At 36.4% G+C, this 26,572-nt stretch overlaps 2 protein-coding genes across 3 annotated transcripts in view; one reads left to right on the top strand and one right to left on the bottom strand.

Moving 5' to 3' along the window:
• RGS7BP (regulator of G protein signaling 7 binding protein) overlaps window positions 1-13,904 on the top strand; it is a 34,678-nt gene extending 20,774 nt beyond the window's left edge. The window contains exons 3-6 of one of the 2 annotated variants that reach the window (XM_056513482.1): window positions 1,198-1,328; window positions 8,881-9,028; window positions 10,278-10,348; window positions 11,735-13,904. In XM_056513482.1, the coding sequence (XP_056369457.1) occupies window positions 1,198-1,328; window positions 8,881-9,028; window positions 10,278-10,348; window positions 11,735-11,826 (442 nt within the window). In that variant the 3' untranslated portion in view covers window positions 11,827-13,904. Of the gene's footprint in view, window positions 1-1,197; window positions 1,329-8,880; window positions 9,029-10,277; window positions 10,349-11,514; window positions 11,702-11,734 lie in introns of those variants that run through there. The other variant, XM_056513483.1, reaches the window with a different exon arrangement.
• Window positions 13,905-18,849: 4,945 nt separating this feature from the next.
• SREK1IP1 (SREK1 interacting protein 1) lies at window positions 18,850-26,569 on the bottom strand. The gene is made up of 5 exons (XM_056513484.1): window positions 26,495-26,569; window positions 23,977-24,024; window positions 22,290-22,430; window positions 20,224-20,302; window positions 18,850-19,447 (listed from the first exon to the last, which is right to left on the bottom strand). The coding sequence occupies exons 1-5, from the start codon at window positions 26,505-26,507 to the stop codon at window positions 19,264-19,266; spliced, it is 465 nt and encodes a 154-aa protein (XP_056369459.1). The 5' UTR covers window positions 26,508-26,569; the 3' UTR covers window positions 18,850-19,263.
• Between the last annotated feature and the right edge of the window lie 3 nt (window positions 26,570-26,572).

Raw genomic sequence — 26,572 nt, 5'->3', positions numbered from 1 at the left:
CACATTGTGGGGCGGGGAAGCAGAACTGTGGTTGAGCCCTTTCTGTTCTGCACTGTAATCTCATTCTGTATTTATGAGAAGATGCAGAAAGTATCATGCATGATAATTTTTCAACAAATCAAGACTTCAGAAGTGGAAAAGTAGACACGGCTTAATAGAAATAAACATAGTCTAGCCAAAAGAAATAAAGCTCCTAGAATGGGCAGATTTGTTGCCATGTGTTTGGTGTAGCTCCTGTAGTAACATACCACAGCAATTGTAATTTATGCTCCAGTGCTTTCCTGCCTCTTTGATGACGTCTGCTTTGTAATGGATTGGCAGGTGGAACCAATCATCCTTTGTCTCTTCCAATTCCAGCATAATTTTTTTTCAATCTTTAGTGGTTTGGGGGGGGTTTTGTTTTCTTTTTATTTTTTAGCCTAATTTTTTCTTGTTTAAGCATTTGTGATTGTACTGCTTTCCACTTCCGTGATTCCAGCCTACAGAACTGGTCTGATTTTACAACCAGGCATGAGAATTGGTTCCTAAGTCTGGGTAAATTATTTTCTTGATATTCTAAGCAATTCAGTGGAGGTGTAGGATTTCAATTTTTGTTTTCAAGATCGTTACTACTTTCCTAGAAGAAGTCTTTTGCATCCTAATCTGCTCACAGTGCAGTATCACACCACTTCTAATTTAAATATGGGAGAAAACAAGTTCAGGCAGAATTCATAGAACAAGTAGGCTAAAACTGACTTGTTTTAGATGAATGTTCATTCAGAGTAGGGTTGATTGTGCTTGATACAGGATTTGTAACCTGAACACGGACTGTTAAAGTGACCCAGCAATCTGCATCTGTGTCAAGACCAAGGGTAATTGAAACTGGATGGTGAAAGAAGGTTTTAGTCTCACAGAAAATACTTATCCAGAGCTTTTAAAGAGAAGATATTTCAGTCACTTATTTACTTGTTTTCCAAAAATATACAGAGGAGATAATAAGGATGTGCAGTCTTACCACAGACAGCCCAAGCTCAATTATGTTAAGCCTAGAGTTTTGTAGACCCTAAGAATTGTTTGTAAATACAGTTTGGTAAAAAAAGCTTTATAGTTTGTGAAGCAGATTCTGATGTGGTTGCTTGCAACAATAAGGAAATGGATTTTATGACCCTCACATTCTTCTAGTCTCATTCCTAACTATATTTTTCTTTTTTATTGCAGCCCAGAAGATGGTGAAATCCATCCTGAAATCTGTAGACTATATATCCAGTTGCAGTGTTGCTTAGAAATGTACACAACAGAAATGCTGAAGTCCATGTGTCTGCTGGGATCACTGCAGTTTCATCGGAAAGGTACTGAATTGCACAAATACACAGATGCTTGTTTTAGAAAAAGGACAATCTCTTGGGGCATGCCTGGGTATTCATGAAAGACAAAACTCTGGTTTTGGCTGGGGTGGAGTTAATTTACTTCAGAGTAGCAATCATGGAGCTGTGTTTTGGATTTGCACTGGAAACAGCATAGAAGATACAAGGATTTAGTCATTGCTAAACCCACACGAGGTCAAGGCCTTTTCTGCTCCCCACCCCACCTGTAAGGAGGCTGAGGGGACACAAGGAGTTGTGAGAGGACACAACCAGGACAGCTGACTCCAGCTGACCCAAGGGATATCCCAGACCATATGGCATCGTGCTCAGCATATAAAGAGGGGAGAAGATGAAGGAAGGGGTGAGGATATTTAGACTGATGCCATTTGTCTTCCCAAGTCATCGTTACACATGAGGTAGCCTTGTTTTCCTGGGGATGGCTGAGCACCCGCCTACCCGTTTGGAATGGTGAATAAATTAATTGTGTTGCTTTGTTTGCGTGCATGGTTTTTGCTTTACTTACTAAATTGTCTGTACCTCAACTCAGGAGTTTTCTCACTTTCAGTAGTCTCCCTCATTCCACTGGGGGTGAGCAGGTCAGCAGTTCTGTGGAGCTTCATTGATGTCCACAACAAGCACCAAAATGTAAAATGAATCATATATGTCTATAGATAGGTTTTCAGTTATTGAAAAGGAGCTCTATTTCTGTTTATCATCACTACAGAAGTGTGCCTTACCAGGTATGTATCACTAATGTCCTCACCATTTAAAAGTCCAATTATTTTTAAAAAAGAGTAGTTCCTTAAGTTTTAGTTGTCATTAGTTAGATGAGTGGGCAAACTTAGTAATGTTGTTAGACATATTTGCTGGGCAAGATATGCTATTAATAGTGTTCCTGTTACTATTAGTTTTCTTATCTCATTGCCGCTTCCAGTGAATTGTTCTTTCCTTAACCCATGATCTTCACCTTTTGTGCCTCCAATTCTCAACTCCAGCCTGTCCCAACAGAAAGAGGAGAGGGAGAGAGTGAGTGTCCACTCAGTCTCTGTGGTTTGGAAGAATGTCAGTGATAGCACTGAACTGAGGGGTATCATTCCTAAAACACTACCTTAGCAGCAGGCAGATAAATATGGTTCAAAAGATGCCCACTTTTATAAAAGCAAATACTAGACTTGTAACTGAAAGGAGATGTCCTCACTTCAATGAAAATGCATCTCCCTAACCCTTTTATACTTGATTAGCTTCCTACTAAAAGGAAGACGTAGAAATGCTGATAATTTACTGAATAGTTTACTTAGTAACCTCATTGCTCAGTGATGGCACAGGCTGATTAGGGCTCTATCTGTGCTGATTGTAACTACTCTTTCCCCAGATAGTATCTCATCAATAAAAAATTAGATAAAGCAAGTAATAAAAGTCTTGTAATGAATCTATTGCATTTCTTGTCATGTTAAAAGGTCCTGTAGTGTACTTTTTATATCTAGCTGTTGAATTCTGCTAAAGCCAAGGATATTTTTATTACAATAGTAAGAACGGAAGATTTGTAAATGCTTAACTGAGCTTCTCAATTATCTTCTCAAGTCAAAAATAAGTCTATAAAATAGGAAGAGACAGAATTAGCAGAGTCTTTGTAGAAAAAGATACTAGTAGCTGTGAAAATGAGTAGTCTTTTTTAAGACAGGTTGTACTGCATTTCCTAGCACTGGCAACAGTTGTCAAACCATCTTCTGAACTGCTGAAAGTAAATAGCTTAAAGTGACCTGAGTAATTCTGAAATGTCTTGTCTCTCCCTTCACCTCTGGATGGAATCTACATTAATAACTTAAAATAAACATCAGACTATTAGATGTCTAAAGCTGGGTGAAGGGAGTTACAGCCTAGTTCCTATCTGGCAGCACTTTGCTAGACATTAGACATTTCTCAACTCACTACAAAGTGAGTCATGGTAGCTATTCTGTCCTTTCAAATAGAGTGAGTTTTGTCCTTGCCAAATAGAGGGTTTTCTAGATAAATGCAGTAACTTGGCTCCAAGTTTCTGTGACATTCTTTGAAAAAAATGCATAGTAGGCAAAAACTGATCACAGGGATTCAAATAATCTGAGTATCCAACAGACAATTGCCAAGAGACAATTCTTTTATTAAATATTTAGTATTGGCAACACCTGGAAGTATTGCAAGGGCATAATGCAGTGGCGGAAATTCCAGTCCTGTGTTAATTGCTTTTTCACCGTGAAGGTAGCAGCACACTAGGCAGGTGCCCAAAGGGACTGTGAAACATCCATTCTTGGATAACTCAAGTAGTCCTGAGCTGTCTGATGCAAGTTGGCCCTGCTTTCAGTGGGATATTACACTAGGTGACTTTGCAACCTATTTATTCTATGTTCTGTCAGAACATATCATTTTCGAAGGAGCATTATGAGCTCATACTTTCCATTGATTCCTTTACCTACAGAAAGAAGGAAAAGTGTGTAAATTTATCTCTAGGAAGGAAACAGACAATAATTTCATCATTATAGAGCATTATGATGCTGCTGTATATAGATTTTTTATATCTCCAGCTGTTTAGTTTTTCACAGGTCTTTCATCATCTGAGTGACCACATTAAAAAGGTTTATTGTTTGCATGAAGTACTACCCTTATAATCTTTGCTTAATCCATAAGTGTTCATGTCTGGTGTTCCTGTTGTGTCTTGAACCTAATTTCTAAGGGTAATATTTTTCATTTGGATGTAATATTTCCCTTCTCTAACCCTCTTACCTGCCATACAATTTGTTTGTTAGGTTTTTAAACCTTCCCATGAGATTTCATCAATTAATATTCTTACTCAGGAGGCAGCAGAGACTTGAGTAGAATGACATGCAGACTGTTGTCAGCAACCTGTGGCTTATAAATAATAAGGTGTTGGTACTTTGATCAGAATTTATTAAACAAGCTATATAACTGATAAAACTAAGGCAGTGTGCTGATGTTGATGTTCTTTTCTCAAGAGAAACTCAGCCAGTAGGAAGGAGATTCTCTTAAGGAAACATCACACAAAAATGTGAAGGTCTGAGCTCTGGGTCTTTTGACTGCCTTTCACAGCACTGCATGTATCTTCTCATACCTCCTTTCTTTCTTTTCAGCTATTTCAGAACAAATATTCCTTTATTTGCTGTGTATATATCAATATTCCTGTGCAGAAATTTCTTGTATATTTACAGTGCTTTAGAATAATTTATTGTCATAGAATCTCTACTAGGAAAGTCAGTCAGGCAGTCTATTATTTCTTTGAGATGTAATGGCCACAGTGGGGCCAAAAGCCATAAGTATTTGCAGCTATGTTATGCAGTAAGTAAACTGAGGTAAGTAATTCAATAATTTTTTGTAAGATAGGTACACTACAAAAGCCCAGTGTTGAGAATATATAATGTTTCAAGAGTTCAGCATTCAGAAAGTTTGCAAAGGCCACAAGGAATCACGCCTAAGTATCTTTAATTCAAGTGTTTGTATTTACTACTCTTTGGCTACCTGGGCATTTATCCTATTACTCCTCCCTTCCATAATCCCAGGATTTCTGGCTAACTAATTCACATATAAATGCGCTCTTGAACACATACATCTTTCTTTTATCCTTATTGCTTAGTGTCATATATTTTATTTATTGCACGCCATGAAGCAAAAATTACAGTTATGTCATTGTAATTGAGATGTGTGAGTCCCACCTGACATGTATAAACACAGGTGAGAGCAGAATGATACCATCACTAACCAAAGTGATAGGTCCCTGTACTATCATGCAAAAAAGGCAAGAATTGAGTCTTATAGGAAAATCACATACTACTTGTGTTTCATATAAGAAATTAATATAATTAATTACTGTATTTCCAGTAAGTGTTTTTTGATAACAATGTGTTTCCTTGAAATTGTACCTAAAAGTGATAGCTTATGTTGCACACTACAAAAATAAACCCTCTGTTCAGTGGAGAGATTTTTTTTGGTTTTGGCTTTGTTTAAATGACCTGATTTTTAGAGTTTTGAAGGGTAGAGGAAGGACTGCTTAATGACTGTGGTACAATCTCGGTGTTCTATTTAAAGACTGGTAGATATGTGTTATTACTTACGCAAGAGTGTAGAAGAGCACACAGGTATGGAGAAACAAAATCAAGAGACTCATCCCTTCTTACATGGAAACTATGAAGAAGCCAAGGAATGGAACAAAAACAGCCATGGAAAGAGGGTAATGCAACTTCTACCACAAGATTGTTATTCCTTGTGAGAATCAATAGACATGGACTCTGTTTAAATTTTTCACTTAGACTCCTTTGTCCCAGTCCCCTTTAGAAACACAATCACCTGATTGTTCCTCTTACATTAGTGATGTCCTTCCCTGGTCAGAGTGCCCAGACATGATGTCTTCACTTCTGGCCTTGATTTTACCTCTCCAATGGCTTCCACCTTACCAGGGCCAGAAGGTGGGCAGCACTACCCAGCTTCTGATCTCTGACAGTTCCTTTTGCATTTTCTTTAATCACAGCATTTCCAGTGAGACAATCTTCAAGTTTTGCGGGTCCTAAGTAGAATTAAAGTCATCACATTGTTAGCCATATTTGTTAAATACCTTTTTTACTTCCTACACAACTCTTTCCTGTTACCCATTCTAGGTATGTACTTTAGCTGTGGTATATAGCTTGTGCGTTTATCCTTAATTGCCAGGTTAGAAATCTGATGTAAAATCTGAAACGCTGCCCTCTCTTTGAGAGAGGGATTCTCTCAGCTCTGTTAGTCTGGTGTTCTCAAAGATCTTTAGTCCCTCTGCAGTGAAATCTGACTAGCACTGAGGAGCATATATTTATTTGTCTGTTCATTTTTTCATTCATTACAATTACAGAGGCAATAAGGGGCACAACAGGTGAGACACATTAAAAACAGATGATGTATGTAATCTTACTGAACTGACAATTTTCTGCCCTCTTATTTATCCGCACTCAAGTTTGATCCTCAGCATTATTTAAATTTATTTAATCTCTTATCAAAAGCATTTTCTGCTTCTTAAAGTTAAAAAAAAAAAAAAGCTGAATTACTAGTGAGAAAAGGAAAAATACATCATTGCAACTAGAATTATTAAAAACCTTTCCACTGACTAAATTGAAAGTAAAATTTAGGGTTCATATCAATTTTTGAAGTATATATGATGGAAGACATCCTTACTAGCCACTCTAAGAATGAAAAGATTAAAAGCTTTTGTTTCCCTATAGGCTGTGACCATGGTAAAAATGTTAAGCCTGAGTCATACATTATTCAAGCAAAGCCTTTATTATTAGCTGACTCTTTAACTGCTTTCAAGAGACTGAGCAAATTATCTGAAATTCAAGAAAGGCTTCATGAATTGCTCACAATACAACAGAATTACTGGTAAAGAGCTTTTTCCAGTTGAAAAGAGATCTGTGTCGTTCATTCTGCCAAATCTGCAAGAGCTTGTCTTTATGCTGACAAAAAGAACATTATGGTCTCTGCTTCTGTTATCAAGCTGAGAAAAAGATCCTTCACTATTATTTCATCTAGTGCTGTTACTGTTTCCATTGAAACACCTTTCACATCCCAGAAGGATGCATCTGTATAGCGTGTCACCAAAGGTCAGGTCAGGTTTCCACACTTAAAAATAATGGAACAATCCACTTGTTTCATGAGTAATGCCTTGTGATATCAGTGGCAAATTAGATGGTTTACCTGGAACCTTTTTAGTGAAAAAGTAATATACGAGATATTGGTAACATTATGTTATGTTATGGACTTCTTGTGATGGGAAAAAAAATGAAATTTATTTGACTGAACAATGAAGACTGTTCCATATGAATCACCTTAACACCATAAGCTGCAGTAAGGATGAGAAAAATTTGAAAGTTAAACCTACAGGGTGATACAGAGTAAAACATGTAGTCTGCAAAGCAGACTTCGTCTGCTGTTCCACAAGTAATTTAGTCATCTTTCAGCATAACAGCTTGTAACCAAGGTTTTGGTTTTATTCTGTCTCTCCTCCCTTTTAATGTCTTCACTTCTTCTCCTTTCCCCTGCTTTTGCAAAAGGACTGATATGATCCTCCTTCTCTGGAACTTCCTGGGTGTGTAGGGTTTTTTAACTGACCTTACTTAAACCACTTCATTACATTTTATTTTTCCTTTTGTTGGGGTAATCTATCATTTCAATAGCTAAAGTGGATCACAGAAGGATTTGGCAAAGCATAAGTTCGCAGTGGATGCCAGTAAACAGCAAAGGAAGGATGCAAGAGATTCTTTTATAGAGGCTAAATTTGTTATTTGTAGGATTCATCTGGGTAACTGTGGGGTTTCTCCTGGCTTTAAAGAACATTAAAACATAAACAAGTATCTTCTGTAGCATAAGCAACATCTAGTTCGGGACAGGTAGCTAAGAATAACTTTTTTCTTCCTTTTTCAATTAATTTACCAGAATGCAACTGTTTAGATAACTTATCCAAAAATATTATCTTATGATCCAGGAATTTCTGGATTTTAAAAGACCATGTTACTTGTCTGATAGCAGGGATATGTATTTGTGATGTGGAAGAGCAGTATACCATGGTCTGTACTCTTGGTCTCTAGCATCCCAGAAAAATAGGCTGAATGACCTCTATTAGCTGGTCTTATTCTTCATGTACTTTGTCAAACTTTACAGGAAATACTGAGATTTGTTGCAATGTCAAAATTTTTCCAATTGCAATAATTGTGAAGTCAAAAAACATTTCTTACTCAGCTTTTCATACTACTGGTTTAAATGTTGATATTTGTCTGGGGTGCACTTCAGTGTGAATTTTCTTCTGTGTTTGTACTTGCCAAGTACAGAAAAGGAATGCTACTGGGTAGTCCAAAGGAGATTTGCAGCTTTACCAAAGTATCCTACCAATGGTTAAGTCTCTTTCATGCTCCATTGTCACGATTCAATCCTTTATCCCATTCTTTTCCTCACAAAAGCCCTGGAAGATCTGTCATGAAGTCCCCCCTTCAATTTCAGCACTATATTGAATTTTCATACAGGGAGCACTAAGTAAGTAGTTGTGAACACAGAAATGCAGGATGGATTGCACTTGGGCTTTGGGTGGTGGCAGCTTTATATTGCTATTAAATCATAAGGTACAAAATTTCACATTTTGTCTTTTGTTTTCCCTCAGTATTGCTGTAGTACTCAGAAAGGGATTGCAGTGTTCATTAATGTCAGAGTTTTGAAGTTGTTTCTAGAATGTGTGTTGTAGTTTCCTCACATGTTTTGTTTTGTCTTCTGGCTTTTATTTTTGTTCCATAAGAGCCACTGGAGTTTAATTGAGCCCTTTCAAATTGGTAAGAGTAGCACATGGCAGCACTCTGGTTTGTAACTTGGTATGGTCTACTCTGCTTCTGAACAGTTCTTACTCAGAGTTTGCATTTAAGCAGTCTTTTTCTCCCTTTGTATTGTGCAAGGTCAAGTTCAAAGCATTAATTAGATAATTTGAGTAACTGTTTTAATCAATAAATTATAGGGATATATGTTTTGTTTAAATATTTTAAAGGAAAAGAACCCTCTGGGCCACCCAAGATCTTAGATACCAAAGTGGAGGAGAGTTCTGAAGTACCTATTTTAGAAGACACATCATTATCACCAACAGATATTCAACAGCATCTATGGCAGGTTTCCACAGATATTGAAAACACTGAAAGGTATGTTTAGCACTTCATTCCTAAACAAACAAATTTCTTTCTAGGATTTATTTGGTTGGGTTGTTGTTTTTTTTTTCAATTTGACAGCCAGTGTTCTCACTATGAAAATCGTAAGTAAATTAAATAACCTGTTAACATCTCTGGTTAACAGAGAATTTCTGATTTTGTGAAATATGCCTGAAATATGCCAGACTCCAATTCTGCATTTCAAAATCAAAAAACCAGAATCTAATTAATTTCAATTAGTTCTGCCCATAGTTTTAAATTTGGAAGTTTTAAGAGGGGAGGGGAATGTTGTAGTGGTATTATCTTACCTTCTTAACTATGCAGTTGAAAGACAAAGAATGAGACCCTTTACTAGAGAGTAATCTTGGTGGCCAGTGTTTATTTGCAGAAAGTACTATTTTGTATATTAAGTTGCTGCTGAGATTTGAATTGTTACCTTGCTCATTTACATAAAGCCAAGTTCTGTTCTACACAGCCATAATGTGGAGAATAAACAGAGCAATTTTTTACTAATCGTGATTCTACATTTCTGAGAACCATTTTATGTGTAGATGAATGAAGCAAGATCATATTGTTTTAAATCCTTTAAGTATGAGCACATGACAAGCCTGTAGGTCTGCCATTTATGTGTGGAGTGGAAATCATTTGGAAATTTCTGGTCTCTTCCAAACATATCAAAATGTAATTTGCTTTTGGAGATGTGTTATTATTTTATTTTCCATCATCTGCCTTTCAGAAAATCTAATTCCAGAGTTCTTCCAAGGCAGATGAGAGTGATAGCCCTGTTTCTAAAATTTTCATTTAATGTGCAAGTATCATGGGTCCGTTTGCCTGTGTTACAATTTTCTTAACAGTGAAACACATTAATGGCACAAGATACAAAATTCTGGTAAGGGATATGAAGATGATATTAGTAATAGCTAATATTAATTTTAAGACATATTGTGTATTTTGCCACTAGGATAATGTTGTTCCTCCAAAGGCTTATAGTATGAAATATTCAAATGCCAGAATAAGTCATAAATTTGAACCAGGAAAGTTAGTACCAGACTTTCATAAAAGTGCTCCCCTATTAATTTTGTTGCTGTTTGCATCTTCTGATATGTGTACGTAAACCAAATGCTTCCTCAATAGATTTTTGTATTTATTGCTCCCTTGTTTTAGCATATAAAGCTATACTGTGAGCCCCTCCCCATGCAGCCTTCAACTGTTGTTGTATCTTTTTTAACTATTGTATCCACAGAGATATGAGAGAAATGAAAAACCTTTTAAGTAAACTCAGGGAGACTATGCCTTTACCACTGAAAAATCAAGGTAGGTTTTGAATTTTCTTTATTTAATAAAAATTAAGATAATTGAAGGAGTTTCCTTCCTTTATATAAAAAAAAAATAAATCTAGAGTTCTTTAATTGAAACTGTAAAAAGAAAAAACTAGGCAAAATCTCTTCCCTGCTGATTCAGTGGAGCCAGATTCTAGTATGTGATCTTTGGCATCTTGAATTTTACATGAGGTATTCTGGAATTTATAGATAAGGTATCTGTAGATAAAATAATAGACTTTCTGATGATACAAATGCAGAAGCGCAGATACTTCCCAGTGTCTGTAGTCCTTCTTTCTCAAAGGCAGTGAAAGTGCAAATTGCACAGACTATGACATGGATCCTTCTGAGTGGTGTGGTTTGCCTCACCCCTACAAGGCTTGTAGCTTCTGTGACTGACTCTGCAGAAAAGCTACTTGCCTTGAGTCAGGCTGCTTTCCCCAGAGACAGCTATCAGGCACCCCATAGAATGCACAGGTAGGCAGGATCTCCATCCTGTGCATTTAGCAATGGGCCTTCATTTTGTTGGCATGTTTAATACTCCACATCTACTCTCTTTGTTCATGAGAAAAGCATTAAAAAGATAGTAATTTTTCTTTTTGATTTCTTCTTGATAATGAGTGTTCCTCAGATGTGGTGCAGTCTTTGCACAGTGGCAGCTGATGAAATGTACTGAATGTGTCCTAGATCTCACCCAAGTAACTAAGCAGCCTAGCATTCATCATAATATGCTATGAGATGAATATAGAATGATTGTATTCATTATGCAGGTAAGATTTCATGGCAGGATAGCTTGATTGAAAACTATGTTGAAAGGAAAAAGGGAATCAGACCACCATTGTAAAGTCTGGGAAGAGTTACAAAAAGTCTAGGCTTTGCCTAGAAGAAGAGTGTGCTGGAAATAAGGAAGGGAAAGACAAATTGGAGGGATATAATGCATGAAGAAACTTGAATTCACAACAGAGATAAAAGCATAAGAATTCTTCTTTGTTCCTATCACAGGATAGAAAGCATCCCAGAATTTTAAAACTCTGAGATATGCCCTAGGATCAGGTAATCGTAATTACTATGGAGATCCTGTTAATTAGCATTGTAAGACCCTCAAATGCAAAATTCAGGTTATTATTTGCTTTGTGCCCTATGGGATCTACCGTATCACAGAAAGGGTTACCCAGAGAGGTGGTAAGGATGTTCAAGAAAGACCACTTAGTGCCGTGGTCTGGTGCATGTGGTGCTGATGTTGGACTCAATCTGAGACGCCTTTTGCAACATAAGTGATTCTGTGATCATGCAGGTGCTGTTAGGACACGTTAATTACATAATCTCTTTTCTGTGCATATGTGTACACGCGTGTGTTAAAATGTGGGGTTTTTCATCACAGATGATAGCAGCCTTCTAAACTTGACTCCATATCCACTGGTAAGGAGACGGAAGAGAAGATTCTTCGGATTGTGTTGTCTTGTCTCAAGTTAGAAGATTAAGCACAGAAGCACCAAGGAAATCATGACTTTGATTAAACCGCTATTATTTGACCACTGAAAAGATGAAAGTGGCTAATCTTGATTATAAAGTATATTTTCTACACTAAGCTATTCATTTTGTCTTCTGCTCCATCCCTCTTTTCAAATAAGGGTTTTAATACTTTCGAATTATGGTGGTCAAAAAATGGCTGTGAAATAGATCTAGCATATTTAAAATATTTTAAAGTATGTTTTGCATGCTTGCTTTCAATCACTCGAAGACACATGAATTAAGGTTCATAGATCATTTTAGAGGGTTTTTTTTAATTGTTTGAGCTGCAGCTGAAAGTTTGTGCATAGTACAGTACTCTTACTAGTATCATACTAAAATCATACTCTAACGGTCTTTAAGCATAGGAAACTATTTAAGAGCAAAATTATTAAAGTTCTAAGACATTCAAACAATATCGTAACAGAATTTGTACAAAATTTCCAGTTGCTTTTTGTGCTCTCATTCATATTTAGTCTTCCACTATATCTCAACTTCAAAGCTTTATAGAAAAATATCTTAATTTATGATACAGAAACCATATATGAAAATAGTTAGGACTTGTAAATACAGAGAAATTATAATATCTACAAACTGTACGATGCTTAGAAGCGACAGATTCCCTTTTAAGCCAATAGTATATCTAAAAGCTTTTGGAAAAAAAAATTATTAAAAGAAAGTGTATTAAAATAAGCTATGTAAAACACAACACCAACCCATTTTGTTGCCAGTAGAATTCAAAGCATGGTGTCTGCATATCAAGATATTGATCTTACAAGGCATGCCAGAATTATCTGAGACTGTAAGAGATATTAAACGTTTTACATTGTTAATAAAGTTTTTTATTTAAATTAAATGTTGTCTTGTTTCTAGTTATACTGCCAGACTGTGTATCTTTTCTAATTTTGTTATCAGAGGCCTACACAAATTTGTGACAATATTTCCATTTTCCAATTTTCCATACAAGTATGTTTACAAAGACAGATGAAAAAAATATGCATTACTAAATTCTTTAAATAGCACAAAAAAAGGTAATTTCAATGTGTTTGAAGATTTCAGGTCATGAACTATTCTTAAGCTTACGTATTCCTAAGCATCTGAAATGGGGAGATCCCTACACACACAAAGCTGCTTATGAGTTTTTAAGAACGTTTTTTCAGAGTTAATTCTTTAAATTTTCAGAGTTAATTCTTTAAATTTTCTGCACATTTCTCATGAACCTTGTGCTCACTAATTAGAGCTGTTGTCCATAACAGGCAGCACTGGTTTGTTTTCATTTGAAGTCTCAAAGCAATTGACTCATTCCCAAATGACTCCATCCCTAAAGATACACTAGGTTTTGCAAATGTTAAAACTTTGGAAAAACCACTCCTGGTGTCTAATGGCTATTAAAAATACTGTCCACAAAGTTAATCAGTAGTTACAACTAACCAATTAAGTTTTGTTCAGCATGAGTGAAAAATACAGATGTTAATGCCAAAAAAAGTGTTTGAATTCAAGACTGAATGTACAATGATGCCATGAGAAAGAAAGGTGGGAAAAAAATTCTCACAAGCTTTCTTTAAATGTTCTGTTTTGTTAAATCAAATGTGCAGATATAGCAGTGACCCTGTCTAATCCATTACCTGTCTACATACATATCATCGCTGGGAACCTGATATGCCATGTTACATGGCAGCTCATATCTGTGTTTTAACTACAGGTATTGGAATGAAATATTCATTAGCAAGACAAACATTTTAATTATTAATTAATAAATTATGCATATATATATACATTATATACGCATATCTATATACACATATACATTAATAAACGCATAAACATTTTAATGAATATTACAAAGCTCTTGACATCAGTCCTTTCACAATGAGTTCCCTAACTTAAGCGTATTCTATGATTGACTTGGATACATTGTCTTCAAAGCCCTTTGAGATTGCAGTAAAATGAAGTGTACAGTAATATGCTTCCTTGTATCTTTTGTTATTCTGGAAACTTTAGCAGTGTTTCTTTTTCTTCAATTAAAGACTACTAAAAACACAGTTTTTGCTTGTTTTGAAGCCTTTCTATAATTATAAGCAATCTAGCATCTTACCTGAAGCCCTTTGTATTATACTTTCTACTAATCCTAATTGGACACATGCTGTAATTCCCAAGCTTTATGGCCACTTAAGGAATATTGGTGCTTAAGGGTCAATGGAAGTTATCTTAACAGACAGTGGCATGAACCACATCCTGGTAAGTATCTGAATTGAAGAGATGTCACGGGATAAATTGGTTTACCTAGGAATGCATATCTTATTTTTACTTATTTTTTACTTATTATTTTACTTATCTTTTACTAATTCAAAAGAAAACAAGAAAATTTCTTTTTAAGCCCCAAAATGTGATGTTGGTAAAAGAAAGATTAAAGTTAATGATACTACTACATTTTAGTTTAATTGAATAGGGCAATGTAGGATTTAAAAGTTCCCTCAACAAAATTATATACAAATTATTTAGAGATTATTTAGAACCAGTATTTATTTCCCAGGCACTTAGAAATATTCCCTACTTCACAATAAACTCCCAAATGCATGGAAACTAGCAATTCAGGGAGAATACTAAGGAAAGCAGCACTTGCTTTCTAAATCCAACTTGGATTTTGAACATTTTAGTTGGAAGTGTTACGAGTTAAAGGCACCATAATTCTTTTGCAAGGTAGGAAGCAAGTAAAACTTTGTGCAGCTCCAGCTTTTCAAAACCAGATCCTTTATAGCCACCCTCTACTGGTATTACCCATTTTTCAAAAATACTTCGTCTCATAAAAAATCTAAGAAATCAGGTATCTAAGTACACTGTAAAGTCTAGTTTTTTCAGAGCAGAATCAACACACAGGCTTACTGGAGTAGACAGCATGCTAACATATGCTGCAGGTTGCATGTGAACTTACCCAGAATGAGAAGTTACCATGCAAATTCTCACATTAACTTAGATAATAGGTCTATGTATATCCAATACAACTTTAAAAGTTTGCATCAGAGAAAGGAAGAAACACAATAACCAACTTCTATCCCATCAGAGGAATAAATACACAGTGGTGCATTAAATGCCTATTGGTCTTATGTCTGTGTAATGGTGAAATTCCTTTTTACCTCTGTAAGAGATACCCTACCTATTGTCCAACTTCATGGACAAGAGGCAAGAGAAGCTAAAGAAACATCTGTTTCTGCTCATTTTTAGTTGTAAGTGATTCCAGTCAATGAAGAGACTTGTAGCATTATTTTGGGAAGTTTGTGGTCCTGTTTAAGTTCTAGGATCTTGAAGGCACTGACTGACATGCAGAAAACTTACCCTTTACCAGCAGAACCAACCTTCTCTGCATAAAAAAGAACTGAGCTAGGCTAAGTACAGGTGGTCAGACATATATTCTAGGGATCATGGTGTGGCAAAAGTTGTGACAATGACTTTTAACTGTTCTACAGCTGAATAATTAATCTCAAATCCAGAACTATTTTCCCACAGCAGTTTTACAAAAATAGCCCCAGCCATGTTTCAAGAGGTGTACCTTTACTCCTTAATTGGTGGTTGTACTCTAATGTGGTGTTTGGATTTTTTCAGTTTAGGGAGTTCCCAGCATATGCATAATCTGCTGATCTAGCCTAATGGTGAACAGTCTTCGACATTTTTCTGCCTCAACTCACTTGGCTTTGAACTAAAAGTCTCCATCTCATCTCTTAGTACTTTGAGCCCTTACCTAGTGTTTTTGTGTGAAATTTCTTGGAGTGGTATTTCTCTTACTTCAATATTTTAACAATGTATTAAGTAGCAATAGTAATGGGAATTCTGATGTCTAAGAGAGCATCTGTTCTATTTGTCCAGTCTGTTGCTGTCTAATGCAAACAAATCTTCATTTGAGCTATTATATGTACTCAGCTCCCTCTTCCAGAAGTTATTTCTAGCTCTTCTGGGACTGCAGTTCTTCAATGAAAACAAAGTTTTTGCCAATTTTCAGCCTAAATCTACTCTTGGACAATTAATAACATATACAATGTGTTTCTTACAGGTCAACTTTATCCTTTGTTAAAATTCTATGATGGTCAAAATTCTGCCAGGATATTCTATAAAATATTATACTACGTTAAAGCCTCAGGAAAATACACAGGACAGATAACTAAGGATTAATCACTCCTTCACAGTACAGATTCTCTGTGGGACAAATATTTAGCTTACACAGAAAACTGTAAATAAACCACATCTTGAGTACATTGTGCTGAAGTTTAAATGAACTCTACTAAACAGCCTTTTCCAGACTCTTCTATTGCTATTATTTAAACTATAATGTTGCTTTTCTAGATAAACCTGTTCTTCTGGTCTTCCTCTCTCCCTTTTTTCCCTCTAATCCCTTTGATTTCTTTATCCTTGTACCTCATTTGTTTTCTGCTACCACCACCTCATATTCTTCTTAATCACCTAAATTCATAAATTATTATACTGGAATTTCTTGTGAACAGTGAAAATATTTTGGCATTTGTACTACAGAAGCATTTTTGACATATTTTTCTCTAGAATTTCTATTAATGCCTTGCTCAGATGCTACTACCTGGATGCAGAAGCATTGTATTGAGGCACCAAGTGAGTGTTTGCCAGAGAGAGTCTGTGATGTATGGTAATTTCCACAAAGTAGGATAGGTTGGCTGCCCAAGACATGCAATGTCAAAAATACCTTTAAACAGCTTCACTGCTGGCTCCACTGTGGAGACTTCAGAGCACAACTGAATCATCAGTTGAGTGAAAAAGTTTGGGATGTTTGACATTCTGTTTTGCATACACAGAGATTGTGTCCTTTTTTGACTGGGGAGAGATAATATGAAGGATTGCAAAAGATGATCTTCTAAAAATACATCCCAGGAGTTCCTAGAACTGATTGTTACATGAAACAGATAACAAGCACCATGTCAGGTTCATTACTCATGATACTTTTCAGAGGGACCTGCAGCTATGACATTCTTCCCTGTTGTCAAGTACAAAAGCACTGAGTAAATACAGAGTTAGATATGCATTACCTCAGCAGCTTTCATGTCCTTAAAGAACAAGCCTGTAAATGTTACTCAGTCCATTCCAAGTTCACAGCTAGACACTGCAATTTTTTCTTTCCATAATTGCCTTGTTGCAATTCTGTGTTATGATTCTTCACTCTGACTTTTTTTGAAATAAAAAAGATACCAAAACCTTCCAGCTGTAGAGCTGCATAATACTGCATCACAAAGAATTTATTTTGCTTTTTGTTCTGCCTCTTGGATACCTATGACTAAGACTTTTGTTAGTCCATCATATATGCTCCCTTGCAGAGTGTGCAAGAGCCAACATGCCACTGAAGAGAGTTCAGAATATAACAGAAGTAGCTGACTAAGCTGCAGGAAATATTCAGAAAGAGTCCTGCAAACAACACAAGTTGAGCCTACCGAATGCCAAAATCTTTAAAGTAATATTCATACAAATTTCAATGGTAGTAGAGCTTGTAGTTGTAACACTGTTGCCTTTTTGCCCAACCTGGAAATGAAACTCAAGATAATTTTAGTAAGGAGGTAATATAAAAGGGGATCTCTATTTGAAGACCTTCAGGAGCAGTCATGGAAAAATGTCCACAAAAGCTCACCCTCCCCACAGGGGTAAGTACATTTCTATAGGTTTTAGGAAATTAGCATAACCAATAAAAAGCACCAATTAGGAGGACAAGTGGTGATGCAATTCTCCCCCAGGTCAAGCCCCTTCTCTGGAGACTCCCTTCAGCACCAGTTGCACTTTGTCCATGAGAATGTATCTCGAAGAGTTGTTCTCTGCCTTGGTTCCCAGGAAGAACCAATAACATAATATATATAATTTTAACAGAATCTAAAGATAAAAAATATTACTGAATTGCTGTTCAACCATCCTACTCTGATATGCATTCAAATTAGAGTAATATGTGTTATACAGAATTATTTGTGTTGAAACTAGTTTTCAGTTACTCTAGGTACATTGAGAAAATGAATAACTCTAAATTGTGAAAGAGACCGGAGGGTTTTCCTTGGTGTCTCACAAGTTGCAGAGAAGACTGAAGGTGTAATTTTTGTGCTGTGAATGTGTATTTTCTTTGGTTATTTGTGAAACAAGAGCTTAATTCAGTTTCAATTCCGATTCCAGACTTTGGTGCATTTTACAGCACAGTTTGTTTCTCAGCTTAGCAGTTCAATTGCCAGTGTGCACATTTTTCTTCCACTACCTGGGAAAGATGACTGGAGGAAACACCAAGTATTTGCTTTTGTTTCCTGGTGCTTATTGACAGAGACTGATTTGCATTTCAGAGTTTATTGTAAGGCATTTAAAGGTTGTTGATTCTTCATTACTCTATGCCTTTGGCATGCCCACCCCACATACTACTCACACGCTTTATTCTTGTCTTTCTTTCTGGAAATAGGCATTTCATTCTATAACTGACATAAAATCAGGAATGGCACTCATTTTTGCTGGCATCACCTTTGAGTTGCAAGAGCTTTGGAGCCTGTAGAGCAGCAGGGATACAATCACTATTTGGGGCCTGTACAACACCAGCAGTTATGCCAGGGTTAGCCTTCAAAAGTGTGATTCATGCAAACTGAAGCTATTAACAATTGACAAGAATGAAGAAATAGCTAAAGTTTAATACTAGAAGTCTTGCCTTGATATCCAAACCTTTACATCTATGTCAAAGATGAAATGGCCATAACTGTAAAACAGCAAAACCCAAGGAAAATGGACTTTAAAAATGGATAGCTTTTGTTTTCTTCTGTTTATCTTAAGCTTGTTTATAGTGACCCTGCCAAAAGAATGTGTAATTATGTTTCACAGTCTCGACTAGATCAATTTTAGAAGGTAATTTTGAGGGATCAATCTTCTTCAGCTTCTCATTGCTCATTCTTCCCCTCTCAGAATCTGAATACTGATTCATATTTGCACTTACTGATTAAAGTATGCAAGGAGAAAATGTTGTGTAAAACATATATTTATTTAAAGTGTAATAGAAAATCTCACTTGAATTTCCAAATCTGATGTAACCATTCTGATATTAAGCATATTTAAATCCATATCATTCTACACAAAGGCTTGCAAGCTGAAACTTACCACATCCTACTGTAAAGGATTACAAACACAATCACAACTGAACTGAAAATTAGAGTGAAGAACTAGTTGCATGGTTTAGTACTAATAAACCTGAAATAGAAGAGCAGATTCTTTTCATAAATGGTCATCTAATAATTTGAAGCACTGATGTATGCAAATAAATTTCTCAAAAAAATATATATATCCCATTTTACAACAGCACTGCGAAGCATAAATAAACTTGCTATGAAAGGAAAATCATCTTCTTTGCAGAAGCGAATGCAAAAATAGACCAGTGTGTCAGTCACTGCTCGAACTGTCTGAACTGTTAGAAGAGGAACTTTTTTCCTTTCTTCTCTTCTTTTTCTCCTTTTTATGATGCTTTCCTTTCTTAGATTTATGCTTTTTCCCCTTTTCTTTTTTGTGTGATTTTTGTTTTTTTGACTTCGGCTCATCCTCTTCTGCAGAACTTGATGAGGAAGATCTAGTAAAAAAATGCTGATCAATATATAATTAAGGAAAGAAAATGGCACAATAATAATTTAAGGTGTCAGTATTTTTATATTATCACAAATTTAATTTGGTGCAGAATTTACTAGCATCCACTGGAAAGCTTATGATATTTGAGTCTGCATGTTTAACTTAAATGATGACATTCCTAATAAGGTTTTCAGGCCAGAAACCAGTAAAATTTAAAAATAATTAACATTTAAAATAACATTTAAAAATAATGGAATAGGCAAGTTGTGTGGGTTTTCAGTCTTTGAGATAAGAAAGACCAAGAGTACAGACCATCAAAAAATTAAGAATGACAAGGCAGAACTTTCGGTTTTAAAATACCACATGATCAATAACAATGTTAATTAATGCCTTCAGATATATGTCCCTGATGCAAAAATCTAAGAGAAACAGTTATGAACAATTTTTATGTTCTTGCAGGTCATACTACTGGTCTCTCACCAGCAGTGATGAGTGACTAGGTACATAAAAGAACTATGAAGACAATAAAAACCATTAAATATTTACTAAAGAGGACCGTTTTGTGCTATTGCTTCCTTAACTATTACTTGAATGTAAAGAAAACCGACATTCAGATTGACTCTTTTCTGTTCACTAGTGTAAGGGCTCATTCGAAAACTGAAAACTTTTCAAACAGAAAATGTACTTGCAAATAAAGCTGCATCAATAGAAGCATTATTTCTTGAGAAAACATACTTCTAAAACTGTGTTTTGAAATGAAAAGAGGTGTGTGAATGTTACCTTTTCCTTGGTCTTTTTAATTTTGTTTTCTCTTTGCTTTTTCTTTTTTGTTTCTTTTTTTCTTCCTCTTCATTTAAATCTATGGGTAGAAAGTTAAAGTTTACAAAACACTTGTCTGAATTAAGATCAGCATTTAAAAAGTAGCTTCAATAGCAGTGTTCAAGTTCCTACTAAATTCTTGTTAAAAGATTTTCTTTTCCTTCCCCCAAATTCTGGTTAGTATTTCAGAAATAAATTGCAGTAGAAGCAGGACTTTTATATACAACTTACATTGTATTGACATTGATCTAAGCACTAAGAATGAAAGAAGGCCTGTAAAATGTAGCAAAAAGACCTTTTCCTATATGTTTACATCAGATTCAGGCTTTCCTGTCTGTTCCTCTGCATTTTAACAGTTCTAGCATTTAATGTGTTATTGTCCAAGTCTAAAAACAAGAACAAATTATAAAAACCATTCTGTTAGGCTTCCCTGAGTTACTTTCACACATCCCTACTTCATGCTTCACAAACAACATTTGAGTTAATTGTCAATGTACTGCCTACAGAGACTGGCAGAAGAGTCACCCTTCATCTGGCTGTGTCTGCCTCCTGCCTTTATGCTTTACAGTGTGGTATAGTAACTTAACGTTTCACTTATAAGCAATGTTTTTATGACATAGATGAAATTTCTGACCTTAGATTTTTTTAATACCAGCTGAAAAACTTTTGAACTCTCCAAAACGTAAATCCACCACATAAATACACATCCAGGTAACAGAAAAATACTGACTTTACAATTTATCCTTAAAAGAAAGAGCAAATTTTGAGTATTTAATCTTATTCCTATGACCCTTTCCATAATGTCTGAAGGCTCGTGTAGTTATTCCTTTGCTGAAACAAATACAAATAATTGGTCTGTATGTTATGGAGTGGAACTTGAAAGATTTTAGTATGACATAAAAGAGAAAATTACCTTTGGAGCAATGGAAAAACACAAACAGGAATGTGTGAACAAATAGTATTTTCTTCAGAAAACTGTGCAAAATCTTGAGAAGATAAGAAAAATGGCAAAATTCTGCCTGGATAACTGACAGATACATGTCTACTTACAATATGTGTAGCAGCCACAATTTGCGAAAGGACATATAATAAACAGGAATATTAGAAGATCAAGTAAAAAGCTGTCTTGCAAATATTCATCTTCAATCAGTTTAGGACTGAAAAAGCCCAACTGTTGTATTCAAAAATACATAGAAAGTGGTAGGTATTTTTTCCAAAGAGACTTGTTCCGAGAAAGTACCACTGCAGTACCAATTCAGCACTCTTGATATACAGCCTATCCATTTCTTTTGAAGTGTACAGCTAACTGTAGGGTTCTATTGATCCCTTTCCCTTCCTAAATAGCATCTTCTATAGGAACTAAATGTCAGAGCATACAAGTGCAAGAGAACAGAACAGGCGGGCAGAGAAGAAGAATGTCCATTCATTTAAAACACACAGTGGTGGAACAAACTGCCTTCTCACTTAGGTGAACAACCTCTTTGGAGTTCAAATTCAAATAAACTCAAGTATCTGATAAACAACTCATCTATTCTCACTCTGACAACAAGTTGATACTCAGACCTTCCAAATACAGAGCAGTACTCCTCCAAATATGAATGACGGAATTCCAAGTTACTAGCTGTTTCAGTCAAAATCATACTTAGAAACTGGAGAGAAATTCAGGTGTCATATTTCTCGTTAGATAGAAGATATTTGAACTATACATCATAACAAAAAAATTAACTCAGAACATTCACATCATTTTCTTCTAAGCAGGTTCTTAGTAAAAGATCAATTAATCTGTTGTATTTAGGAGCCCCTTTTGAGATGTTCCAAATAGGCACATTAATAACTTCCTATAGAAGGAATGAATCATAATACTAAAAAAAGTGAGTGTATCAAAATCTCTGAAGTCTGCACACATAAAGTAAAAGACCTATTTTTAAATCACAGACTAAAAGAATCAGAAGTAGTTATCAAAATATAAAATGAGAGTCCCTGCGCTTCAGAAGACCATTATCCAAAACCCACAAGAAACACCTTACTCTTTTTTTCACGCATAGCTTGTAATCTCTGTAGTTCCTCTTCCTCGCTGTCCTCACTGCTAGTGCTGCTAACATCTAGAACAATATCTCTTTGAGGATCTACTCGGAGGAAGTTTCGACATTCAAATGTCAGGTGACCAGCTGAACAAAATAAAAATACAGAAAAAAAAAATTACAATTTACCAAAAACATCAAAAACTGAAGAACACTGATTTTTGTATTCAGTTTTGAGAAGTGAAACGAAAAAAGGTAGGCTGGAATCTGTGAAAGGGGCAGGATAAAGCTTACTTTGGAAAAGTCTCCATGAACTGTAATAGGTTGTACAATGCTCTTCCATTTAATAGTGCTTTATGGCCTCTCTCCTATTCTGCAATTTAAAGATTTCTTTTCAACTTTAGTTTCTATTTTTTAATGATCTTAGACACTTTTTTTAAGAAATTACCTGAAAACATAGCGTGAAATATTTGAAAAACTACAATAAGTGTTGCATTGCTTAACTCCCTCTAGTGAAATTGTAGACTCCTATTTGCTTATGAGACAATCTTTAACAACCTGCACTTAATATGGACTAAACTATTGCCTGACCAGTATTTTTAGTTTTCTAAGTTATATCTTGATAATGATGACCAACTGGAAACGCAGTGCAGAATACACTCATTGAAATTATAAAGTGCAATTTTAAAAAATGAAGGTATGGTTAAGGAGACACAGTAATTCAAGAAGTAATTGAAATAAGCTCATGTTCTTAGTAAGGATGATGCCAAACTACCTATACCTTGTAGTCAGATCACATGATCCATGTTTATATGCTCCTAAATCTCTGTCTTCAAGTTTCCTTCTCTTCCAGAAAGGTTCTGATACTTGTTGCATCGAGAAACAAGGCACTAAATATATATTTATATCCACTGTTCTTTGAAAGCACGGATACACAAAGCAATTCACTGACAAAATTTGTTGCAAAACCTGAAGTGAAAGAATGAAGCAAGCTTTTTTCCTATCAAGCTCATAACGCCCATAAAAAACCCAAACAGCTTAACTCACTCTGCTAAAAGTTCAAGACAATTCAGTACAAAACAGTGTCCATTCCTCCGAGGTTCTAAAAGCAAGAGTCAGTGATTAAAAATCTAAAATCTTCACTAAGATCTGTCTCCATTAATCAGTAAAGTAGTCACAGGCATTTACAATCAGTCTATAATCCAAAGCATGAGCTAAATGCCAACTGCAGAACTTCTAAGCAAGAAAGGCAGCTGTTTCTTGAAATACATAAAGCTTATACAGATTTTAAACTATTTTTTCTGGTCCAATTAGATTGGACTGAACTTAAACTGAAATGCCTGCCTCTTTGCAGGAAGAAGCACAAGTGCTTATCTTAGTACATATCAAAGCAGGCACTTTCAATTAAAAGTTTCTCAAGTAATTGCAGTGAAATGTAGTACATATGAATATAATAGCAATTTATTTTTTTTTTTCTGAGAACTTCAAAGAGCATTGGCAAGTGTGAGAAACCATAGAATAAACATGAAATAAATAATAGAAAAATAATACGGTTATTTAAACTGACAAATGCCTGGGCAACAAGGGAGAATACTTATTTCCTTTTTTTCCCCCTCTCCTCAAAAGACAGTTCCAACCAACATTATAAACTGAAGAAAGCACTGTAATTTTGTGCTGCTTTTTACACACTTACGATAGCCACACTTCTTGCATCCAGCTCTGATATTATCCTTATTTCCACCTGAAAGAGAATATTTCAACAGTTAGGTGTTGCAGAAGAGAACCTTTGACTTTCTTTCAAATGTGGCTTGATAATGTCAATACACAGAAAAAAGTGATCACCCCTCATGAGTATTAAGTACACTAAGAGCTCTTTAAAAAGCTGTATTTCTAAGGCTACTTTTCTGTGCAGTAATCTATCAATATGACTAGTTTAAACAGCTAGAAATCATTTAGTCTTACATAATTTACTGCCAAATCCTAATTTGACTTATTGTGACCTTTCCACTTGTTTAGTTACAGTATGAACACAGTAATAGATGTCTAACATTCCAGTGATCAGTAGCACACTATACAAATTCTAACACTGCAAAGATGTTGACAGGCATTCACTGGAAACTCTGAAGTGATTCATATTTTAATTACAAGAACTGACTTTACAAGGCAATTAAAAGGACCAAATAAAAAAAAAATCACTCCTGAAAAGAAAGAAGGGAATAAAATACAATTTAACAAATTGTTTAGTTATTCTGAATACAGACAACATGACACCAAAAACAAAGAATGCAAGAAAGCAAGTGCATAAGAAAGTGAAGACAGTAACCAAAAAGTGGATTCTAAGCAGGAAGAAGGATCTGAATCATGCAAATTTTAGGCATTGAAAGTGTGTGATTGTCCCATGTGAGACAACAGTTAAGTTAAACAGACACAGTGGGAGACAATTCAGGAGAAGCACCAGGGGCTTGCCCCACCCCCCAACGGATCAATCTTAACTTTAATCATTTAAGCCACTGATAATGAAGGTGGCAACTGAATTTCCAAAATCAAAGGATGCCATTCTATCACCCAACTGATTAGAGCAGAAAAACTCCAGCGACTTAAGCAATCATATACTATCAGAAATAGAGTACATTTGCCCCATTAATTTAAACTATGATTTATTGAAACAAGCACTATTTTTAGAAAACTCTTCTCAAAATAACAGAAACCTTCAAACTCCAAGTTGAAAAAAAATACCTTGGAAACTTGGACAACTCAGGTGTATGCCTCAAAGAGTACTGGAAAGCCAAGCAACAAAGACCTATAGATTCCATTATAACAGGCGATTTTCTGCAGATCCCAAAACCTTAGTATTACATATCCCCTTCAAGGTCAGCATCGTTCAGGTGCCTGTTCTGTGACTATCTTTAGAAGGACACCCATGAGAAATAAGGAGGGAGGGAACATAGGAGAAAGAGTCATAAAATAAAAATCAGAAGCATACCTGTATCTTGCAATGTCACATCAACATTTGCTTGTTCACTGCTCCTTGAAAACAAGATCACCCAAGCCATCTACTTTGTCTCAACTCACTGAAATACAGAGTCAACCTCAGCCCCACTGCATAGCTGACCCATAGGTAAAGAAAGATTTGCTATTCCAGCCAAGAGGTCAGCACAGTCATGTGCACACTACAGAAATCTCCCCTGTAAGTCAAGACCTCTAAAAAAGACACCCAGCAAATGACAAGAATGCAAATATTGTCACCAAATAACACCACCAAATTCCTATGACTTAAATTTTATTATTGTTTTTGGCTTTAAATGATAATGTTAGAGGTAGGGGTTTAGATTAGATGAAATTTTACATTACTAAAAACAAACAAATGGCAAGAAGCTTCCTTTCCCACTCCTTCTTCTTCCCATATCTTAATTCTCAATACAATTAACAAGTGGCTCAGAACTAAGGACTTCATTCATTCAGCGGAGTATAAGATTGAAAAGAAAAGCTCTGGAAACATTTCAATGCAAACATGTCTTCCCCAAACACTCCTTCTAGAAGGGGAACAAGCTTATGAAGGCCTTGTCTTCATCAGAGAAGCAGCTCACCAAAGCTCAGGCCTGCTCAGCTGCTCTCCAACCGAACAAACCCCGTTTCTCAGGATAAGGGAACTCTGTGAAGCAATGGCGACCGTGTTGGGCCATCACAGACCTACTACCTTCCAAACCGCGCAGGTGTTTCAGCCTGCCCTGTCTCACAAGAACAAGCTACTGCGACACAAGCATTAACACAGAACAACAGTGGAGGGGAAAAGCCAAGTCTGACAACCACCGTCTCTAGCTCTAACCTCAGAGAAGGAGGCGATGGCTCGCCCAGAAGCTCGGGGAGGGGTACCGCAGTCCCAACAGGACGCGCCCGCAGAGCGTCGCGCTGCCCCTGCCCAGCACTGGCATGGCTCCATCTCCATCTCCATGTCCATCTCCATCTCCACCTCCTCCATCTCCACCTCCTCAATCTCCCCGCCGCTGCCCCCGGCGGCGCGGATCCGAGCAGATCCCGCCGCCCCCCGCACGCTTCCCAGCGCCGCGCGGCCGCGCGTCCTCCCCGCGCAATTGTCCCAGCTGTCCCCCGCCCCGCCGCTCGTTCCCGTCTCCAGGCTGCGGGCGGACCCGGCCGGCGCTGTCCCTGCCCCTGCCCCTGCCCCGCCGCGGTCCCGGGCGGCAGCCCCTCACCCGGCAGCGCCATCCCGCCGCTCTCTCCGCACCGCACCGGCACGCACGCGCAACGACGCCTCTCCCCGCCGGAAGGCT

This window comes from Oenanthe melanoleuca, chromosome Z (genome assembly GCF_029582105.1).
Source record: "Oenanthe melanoleuca isolate GR-GAL-2019-014 chromosome Z, OMel1.0, whole genome shotgun sequence".
Classification (NCBI taxonomy): Eukaryota; Metazoa; Chordata; class Aves; order Passeriformes; family Muscicapidae; genus Oenanthe; species Oenanthe melanoleuca.
The sequence above is the reverse complement of the archived record's forward strand: the minus strand, read 5'-3'. Positions and strand labels throughout refer to the sequence as shown.

Bases quoted from the DNA above. Each gene is read 5' to 3' on its own strand.
- SREK1IP1 (XM_056513484.1), bottom strand. The intron at 22,431-23,976 runs GTAAGTGTGTAA...TATTTTGTTCAG, and splicing joins ATGCAAGAAGTGTGGCTATC to CTGGTCACCTGACATTTGAA. The intron at 19,448-20,223 runs GTAACATTCACA...TTTTTTTACTAG, and splicing joins TTAAAAAGACCAAGGAAAAG to ATCTTCCTCATCAAGTTCTG.